The 8,529-nt window shown below is 38.0% G+C and overlaps 2 protein-coding genes and 1 pseudogene across 2 annotated transcripts; 2 read left to right on the forward strand and 1 right to left on the reverse strand.

Annotated features, from left to right (window-relative positions):
• LOC104721877 (putative F-box protein At3g23950) lies at positions 2,087-3,436 on the forward strand. The gene has a single exon (XM_010439954.2). The coding sequence runs from the start codon at positions 2,087-2,089 to the stop codon at positions 3,434-3,436; it is 1,350 nt and encodes a 449-aa protein (XP_010438256.1).
• On the forward strand, positions 3,876-6,078 carry LOC104750527 (annotated as a pseudogene).
• LOC104721885 lies at positions 6,782-8,344 on the reverse strand. Its single transcript, XM_010439966.2, has 2 exons — positions 8,009-8,344; positions 6,782-7,667 (listed from the first exon to the last, which is right to left on the reverse strand). The coding sequence occupies exon 2, from the start codon at positions 7,655-7,657 to the stop codon at positions 7,133-7,135; it is 525 nt and encodes a 174-aa protein (XP_010438268.1). The 5' UTR covers positions 7,658-7,667; positions 8,009-8,344; the 3' UTR covers positions 6,782-7,132.

Raw genomic sequence — 8,529 nt, forward strand, 5'->3', positions numbered from 1 at the left:
AAAATAACAATGTCATATATTAGATCTAATAGAAAAAAACTAATGAGAATATTTTTTAGATAATTACCGTGTATCTTAAATGGAAAGGAAACAGCTTAGATTCTTTGCGATTAATAGCTTCTCTGCAGATAATACCAAAAAATTAGGGATAGGGTTAAAGAGATTGATCATAAACGCTAGTATCATGTTTTTATAAAAATATTAGTATCAGGATGACTTTTAAACACAAATTGTTACCGTGTTAATACCAAAATAAGCAATTAGTAACAAACGTTGGAACATGTTTTAAACAAAGAATTAGGGTCAAGTCTGCTTTTTTAACATAAATCACTACCGAGCAATAGCCGAAAGACGTTTTGTATTGCTGACCCTGCATCTCTAATTTGTTGATTAATCAAACTACTGATGTTATATTCGAGAAAAAAGAGTAGATAATGTTAAACAATAACAAAATAATTTATTTAAGAATATACCATAAATGTTGGGATATTATTAGCACCCTTTATAGTCTCTCTGCAACAATAATCAAAATATTAATATGATTTTCTGAATCAAATATATAATATTAATAATATTTCTTATAAAATTTAAAACAATACATGTTTTTCACCATACGATCATCGGTAGATTCATCTAAATAATGTTTTAATTTTAATTCATTAGAATTTTTTCTAATAAATCATTAGAAATATTTATAATATTAATAAAAGAATTTTTAATTTACCAACATACCTTTTAGCAACGATGAAGAGGCAGAATTCAAATAAATATGTTCAATAGTCCTCGCCACCTCTACCTATTGATTTATATTTATTAATTAGAGCCACAAACACATGAATAAAATTCAATAACGATGATATAATAGTTTACTATTAAAATTACCAAACATCTATCATTAATATTAGCATCTTCAGAAGCCTTCCTGCAACTATAAACATGAGCATCATCAGGGTATAAAGAATTAAGTTTTAAGTATTCAGAAAAATAAAATACCTAATTTTCTTGTGCGGGCACATAGAACTAAGATCAGGACCATCTACTAACTCACCTGAAACATAAGAATTAGTATAATTAGTTTTTACAAAACTTTAAATTAAATAAATCAAGAAACCTATACAATATAATATAAGAAGTACTAAAGAAACCATACACAAAGTTTTGGTAATGTTTGAACTTGTGTTCCAAACAAATACTACAGAAAGAGGATATGAATGATTAGAACACGAACACGAATATGAAGAACCATATAAAAGATCATCAAGACTATAATACATATATAATTTCAAGAACATGGGAGAAATTTAGGGTTTTTTTTCTTTTTTTAAGATTTTGAAATTATGGAGAATGATTAGGGTTGTACCTATTTATATATTAGTTAACAACCTATAATTTTAGGGTTTCGAATAAGTCGGTATATTTTGGTTGGGTTTTATATAAAGCCCATTATTTTAGGTTTTAGGGTTGTTTAATTTATAAAATCACATTTTGACGATTATATAGATTAGATATTTAAGAAATTTAAACTTTTATAATTTTCTAAATTAATTTGAAGGGTAAAAATGTTCAGTTTTGAATCTCATTAAAGGTAAATTAGTAATCTTAAGTCTGAGGATGAATGTGGTGCGTTTCAACAAACTAAATAGAGAAGAAAAACTTGTACAAAATTTTTTTAAGGATAATTTCATTAAAGGCAAACGACGTCAATTTTTGTGAGATTGACTGTGAGTTCTTTCGACTTCTTCTTTAATATATTAGATTGTAAAAGTTGCAAATAAGTGACGTATTAGCAAAATAGTCACAAAGTGTAGTATAATTTTTTTTTTGAGACGCTATTTTTGAAACAAATTATAAAAGTTTGTATCCGGTTATTTTCTGAATAGATTACAAATTCCAGAATAACTGAGAACCGGAATAAATTGACCTGAATCGAACCAAACTCGCAGGGCTAGATAGAAAAAAACCACCTTAACCGGAGAATCTAGGCAGCGACAGAAAAGGAAAAAGACCAAAAAAAAAACCCATTTAAGTCCTATATATTGTATTGATAGGCTTAAAAGAATCATTCCATCTTTGAGAAACCTAAAGAATGGGGAGAGAAAAAAGAGTCGTGGTTCAACTTTTAGAGGAAACGCTGGTAAATATATTTGCTCGATTTCAATTGAGGAGCATCGCGAGAGTCAGATCAGTTTGTAAAGAATGGAAATCGATAATCGATTCCGACTATTTCCGAGAGCTGTACGAGTCTCTAAACTCGACCTCCTCCTCCTCCGTGTCGTGGTCAATCATGAACCGAAGGAACCAAACACTGTCGCTGGAAATCGTTGGACACCATGGATCTGAGAGATGGGGACTTAGGAATTCCATAGGCTCTTCGATCACGCGTTACGATCCTGAGACCACCACGGTGAGAAAAACTTCGGTGTTGAGCTGCGCGGATGGATTGGTATTGCTTTACATTGAGACCAGCGAAGGAGCCCCTGAGTATCATGTCGGAAACCCCTTGTTGCGACAATGGGTTCGAATCCCTCTGCCTCCACATCTCTCTCCTTTTGATGTCGTGAGGTTACAGGAGAATAAACTTTTCAGCGACACTGGACTTGTCACAAAGATGGAAAAGGGTATTGTTGTGGGTTACAAGGTTGTCTGGATGTTGGCCTCATCATCTTTATCTAAAGATATCACTTTTATGATGTATGCCTCGGAAACAGGATTGTGGACAACCCGAGAGGTGCGTTGTCTCCGTCCCATGTTCTGGTCTAGACTAGAGTATTCTGTCCCTCTCAACGGGATTCTTCACTGGCTTGCCTCGAATGGTACCAATCTGGACGCAAATTATGTTTTATCCTATGATTTATATAATAATGATATCAATGGTGGTGGTCACGAGTGTCGTGCTATGCCGTTTCCCGGTATTGAGCTATATGCACGGCATCAGCGTTTCAAGAGAACTATCACAACGTCTGCTGGATCTGTTGTGTATTGCAACGTTTTCAATGCTATTAATGGAGGCCGTATTATCAGAGTTTGGAGGCTGGTCAACTACTGTGATGATGATCCTTTGGCCGCTTGGAATCTCTTGTGGGAACTCAAAACCACCAACTCGTCTTCTTTGGTCGGGTTTGGTACTGATTATTTCCCTGTGGTGATGCATCCTCTCAACTCCGACATCATATACCTCTGGAGCAGAGACAAGAATGGTCTCGCCTTGTTAAACTTGAGGACTCACAGGTTTAGTCTTCACAAGGAGGAAGATGGCGAGAACCACCAGTCTACCAATGGTGGTTGCATCTTGAGCCTTACCGGTTGCAAGGAGTATATGGACTCCATCTATTCAATTTATTTCAATGCTCATCATCTCGGCGGTGTTCATAATCTTTACTTTTCACAGTTTGTGCTCCCACGCTGGCTTAACCCGCTCCCTAACCTTGTTTCTTGATTATTTTATATACTGTATGTTAATTTCTAAACTTAAAATTTTTTAAAATTTACTACTTCTCTCGGTCCTGTTAACTTGTGTGACTTAATGGGTTTTGCATTCTCCAACTTTTCTAACATGAATCCAATTTTTTTTTAACTGAGTCGAGGGAATTCTAGTTTCTTCTTTATGTATAACATGAATCCGTCTTTACATTACAATATGGCAATGTTGCTGTTCTGGATTGTGTGTGTTTTTGTATTGGTTGTATATCTCTGAATGAGGGAGTTGATACGTCTGGAAAACGAACTGGTTTCCGACAAAGGAACTTCTTTTATCTGTTTCAATCAAACAACTTAGTACTCGTATATGTTAGAGCTAAAACGCCATTAGGTTAGGTTCCAGGTGTTGTATTTGCACGAGGACCAGCTGTAGCTGTGCTCATTCTCTTGGGACTCAGATGGTGAATCCCATGCGGTTCTCACTCAAACAGGTAGGTAATCTACTTATATATGTATATGTTCATGTAGTTTCTATTTGTGAACGATATGAGTTGAATGTGGAAGATACCAAAGATCACCCACCTTTTTACGGGTTCCTTTTCTTTAAGGTTAGAAGAGTTGCTACTAGCTCGTAAGGTACCTCTGTCTTTATTCTCACTTGTGGATAAAAAGAGTTGCTACTAGGTAAGATTGTTCATGCTTTCTACAGGTTACCCCCGGATCTTTCTTCCCTTCTCCCGCAACTCATTTTCTCCTCAGATACCATCTTCTGTTTTTAGTAGCGTAACATTCTCATATATCTCTCTAGTCTAGGTAGGGTAATAATGATAGTAAGCTGCGGAAACCTCAACAATGTACTCTTAAATTTACTTGGAATCTGATCCTGATTGTTTCTTCGTGGGCTAAAGGGTGGCGGCTGTGACTGTGTTGAAGAGATGAGCGGACAAGTGGAACAAGGAACAATCAGTCAGACAGTTGCAAGGCTAAGAGACAGGACTCCGTGGACACAGAGTGACTTCAACAAAGTCCCATACAGAGCAGAGGTTCTTGTGAGCACCATTGTTCTTTGTGAAATGGGTCAGATAGAGGGTCTTCTGCCCAAACACTGAAATCTAACTCTGGATTCTCCTACAAAATCTCCCGGACGCGTGGCCTGCCCTTTTAGCTGACTTATCCGCTGGAGAACATGGAATAACAGCACTTGCTTTCGGTGAGTGAGATTCTTGCTTCTCTGAAGTAATCATATCATCAGAGTTTTACAACCGCGTTTTGTTTTTAATAGTNGCCTCCACATCTCTCTCCTTTTGATGTCGTGAGGTTACAGGAGAATAAACTTTTCAGCGACACTGGACTTGTCACAAAGATGGAAAAGGGTATTGTTGTGGGTTACAAGGTTGTCTGGATGTTGGCCTCATCATCTTTATCTAAAGATATCACTTTTATGATGTATGCCTCGGAAACAGGATTGTGGACAACCCGAGAGGTGCGTTGTCTNAATCGGTGACGCTTTTGAAGTAGTTGGTGAGGAACTAGCTCGTATCGAAGCAGAGGCTATGGCTGAAAACGTGGTTTCTGCACATAACGCGTTGGTTGCTCAGGTCGAGAAGGATATAAATGCTAGCTTCGAGAAAGAGCTTTTAAGAGAAAAGGAACTAGTAGATGCAGTGGAGAAAATGGCTGAAGAAGCAAAGTCGGAGCTGGCGAGAATTAGAGTTGAGAAAGAAGAGGAGACTCTTGCATTGGAGATGGAACGCACATCGATTGAAACAGAAATGGAGGCTCTTGCGAGTATACGAAATGAGCTTCAAAGCCTTGCGAGTAACAAGGCAGAGATGTCGTACGAAGAAAGAGAGGTTTGATAGACTTCAAAAGCAAGTGGAGGATGAAAACCAAGAGATACTCCGATTGCAAAACGAGCTTGAAGTTGAAAGGAACGCTTTATCCACAGCCAGGTATAGAATATATTATCTTTTCCAAGCAAATTCAAATGAGCATGAATAAATCTTACACAGTGAGATAGAAGCAAACGAGGAATGGGCTGTACTCTTTTGATCTACATTGAATAGTTACACTCAAAAGCTTTTATATTGAGAAATGTGACTAGTCAAACATATGAGAGTTTAGCTCTTTCAGGTCATTTACGGTTTTGAGTTTTGGTTTTAAAGGGATTGGGCTGAGGATGAAGCGAGAAGAGCAAGAGAACAAGCAAAAGTGCTGAAAGAAGCTAGAGGACGTTGGGAGAAGTATGGCCTAAAAGTGATTGTTGACAGTGACCTCCATGAACAGACTACAACGGAATCTACTTGGCGGAACGTAGGAAAGCAAAATCCTGTCGAAGGAACCATGAAAAGAGCTGGAAGTCTGATTGCTAAGCTCAAGAAGATGGCGGAAGATGTAGGAGAGAAATCCAAAGAAGTAATCTACTCGATCATTGAGAAAATAAGCCTTCTGATATCAGCCTTGAAACAACAAGTTCATGGAATAGGGAACAAAACCAAAGACCTGAAAATGAAAACCAAGTCTAAAGCAGAGGAAGTGTGGAGACAGACGAGCTTGAGGGTTGATGAGATCAGAAGTGTATCTATAGTGAAGGCTAAGGAGACTGTAGAAGAGTTTAAGGACAGAGTCGGGAAACTCGGCGAGAATTTCAAGTCGAAGTAGGTTTGCNTAAGCTCAAAAAGATGGCGAAAGATGTAGGAGAGAAATCCAGAGAAGTAATCTACTTGATCATTGAGAAAATAAGCCTTCTGACTGGAGAACAAAACCAAAGACCTGAAAATGAAAACGAAGTCTAAAGCAGAGGAAGTGTGGAGACAGACGAGCTTGAGGGTTGATGAGATCAGAAGTGTATCTATAGTGAAGGCTAAGGAGACTGTAGAAGAGTTTAAGGACAGAGTCGGGAAACTCGGCGAGAATTTCAAGTCGAAGTAGGTTTGNCGGTTTGGTTGAGATTAAGAGTTGTCAAACTAAAAAAAGCAAAACGATGAACTGTCTTAATTTTCAAAACAGGAAATATAGCAAGAGCCCCAAATTAGATAGATAACTACACTGATTTGATTATATGTTTGTGGTCTTCTATGGTTTGTGGTTACATTCATAAAATATTTGCAAGTACCATTGTTTCTGAAAAAAACACTGAAGCTGTCTTTGTTTGGTTTTGCAAGTGTGTTTGAGACAACAACAAAACCTGAGATCCTGATGATAAGAAAGAGATCAATGAAACATTACTAAAGTCTGACTTAAAAAAAAAAAAAAACTAGACGACTTGAAGAAAAGAAGCACTGTAAGCATTACAAAATATTGCAAAGTACCAAAGTCGTTTTGGATTAAAGAACTCTTTTTACCAAAGATTCTATAACTCTGTTTCTGTTGCATCTACTTAGTGGTGGGACACATGGTCACTTCCCCACTTTCCCAGCAAAAAAGGCATGTTGTTGTTTGATATGACCGAACAAGTCACAAAGAATATTCTATACACCTAATTGTTTTTTTTTAATACACTTTGTTAATAGAGACTCTAATAAAAGGAAAGTGGCCTCCTCTATACTTCTCTTCTAGAAACCGAGAGATGCTTCAGATGTATTATGTCTTCAGATGCTTCTTCTTCTTCGTTTAAGTGACTCTAATAAAAGGAAAGTGACCTCCTCTATACTTCTCTTCTAGAAACCGAGATGCTTCTGATGAATTCTTCAGATGCTTCAAATGCATTATCTCTTCAGATGCTTCTTCTTCTTCGCTTAAGTGGCCTCTCAAGAATCTCTGCTCCATCTTCAGCGTTCTGCACTACAGCGTTCTGCCCTGCTGCTCCATCCTCAAATCCATGAGGTGCATCCTCATTCACAGCTGGAGCCAATAGTGGGTTCTGCAAGGCCATAAGTGGAGCGTTTAGGTTGAGAGGAGCAACAGCAACAATCTCGATCTCAGGTAGGGCAGGTAGGGAGTTCACAACTTCCCCAAGGTCTTCAACATCACCCTCAACATCATTACCTACGCCATCCTCCTCAAAAGCTGCACCATCACCCTCAAAAGCTGCACCATCACCCTCAACACCATCCTCAAAAGCGGCAACACCAATGACTGGTAAGACCAAGCCAGGTACCCACTGCATATGGTGTTCGATGATGTCCCCATTGTCATGATGAAAGGTATTCACAGACCAAGCATTTGTGAGATTGAGGAAGTGATTAAGCCTAGACACTGAGAGACGAGAGGTGACTTGAAGAAACTGCTGCTGCTCCATGGTAGATTCACTGAAGAAAGAAAAAAAAAACTGATGATTAGTACTTACAAATTCTCAACTTCTTCTTCCAAATCCGTAACAAAAAGCAGCAAATCAAAGAAAACACAATCAAGACGCATCCAACTATGAAGACGAATCCAAAAGGAGAATGTAAGAGGAGAATCAAACTAATGAAGACGCATCTATCATCAATTCCACAAGAAAAAATCAAGCCTTTTGATAATCTAACCCCTAATGAAGACGCATCTATCAATTCCACAAGAAAAAATCCAGCCTTTTGATAATCTAACCCCTAAAGAAGACGCATCTATCAATTCCACAAGAAAAAATCAAGCCTTTTGATAATCTAACCCCTAATGAAGACGCATCTATCAATTCCACAAGAAAAAATCAACACTTTTGCCTGAGCTGAGCTGAGCTGGTGGGTTCAGCTCAGCCGCATTCTGCCCTTGTGGAACTTGTATTTGTGGTGCAGGAGGAGGAGGCGGAACAAGAACCTCTTGAGGGTTAGGTTGACGAATTTCAGCGTTGTTTGTGTCGTCCATAGTGTCTGACCGGGCTTTTGCTTTTCGGTTCTCTCGTTCAAGCTGTGCTAATTCTCCGTTTCGCAGATTACGCAAATCAGTAGGCTTGTGGCTTCTTGTTTGCATGCACCTGAAACACAAGAGAAAGAACACAAGAACTAATTAGTAAATAAAAAATACAATAAATCTTAGACTAAATTTAAATCTAGAATCTCAAAGGCAACGTTCGATCCCCGGCAACGGCGCCAAATTGATCAACAGGTCAATTAAAACCTAATGTGTACTCCACCACGATCTAGTGGTATCGTTGTAACACTTCAGGATCGAATCCACAGAGACCAAACAATT

Source organism: Camelina sativa, chromosome 2 (assembly GCF_000633955.1).
Source record: "Camelina sativa cultivar DH55 chromosome 2, Cs, whole genome shotgun sequence".
Lineage (NCBI taxonomy): Eukaryota > Viridiplantae > Streptophyta > Magnoliopsida > Brassicales > Brassicaceae > Camelina > Camelina sativa.

What these genes read in the sequence shown, in the direction of transcription:
- LOC104721877 (XM_010439954.2), top strand. Translation starts at nt 2,087, where the DNA reads ATGGGGAGAGAAAAAAGAGTCGTGGTTCAACTTTTAGAGGAAACGCTG.
- LOC104721885 (XM_010439966.2), bottom strand. Translation starts at nt 7,657, where the DNA reads ATGGAGCAGCAGCAGTTTCTTCAAGTCACCTCTCGTCTCTCAGTGTCT.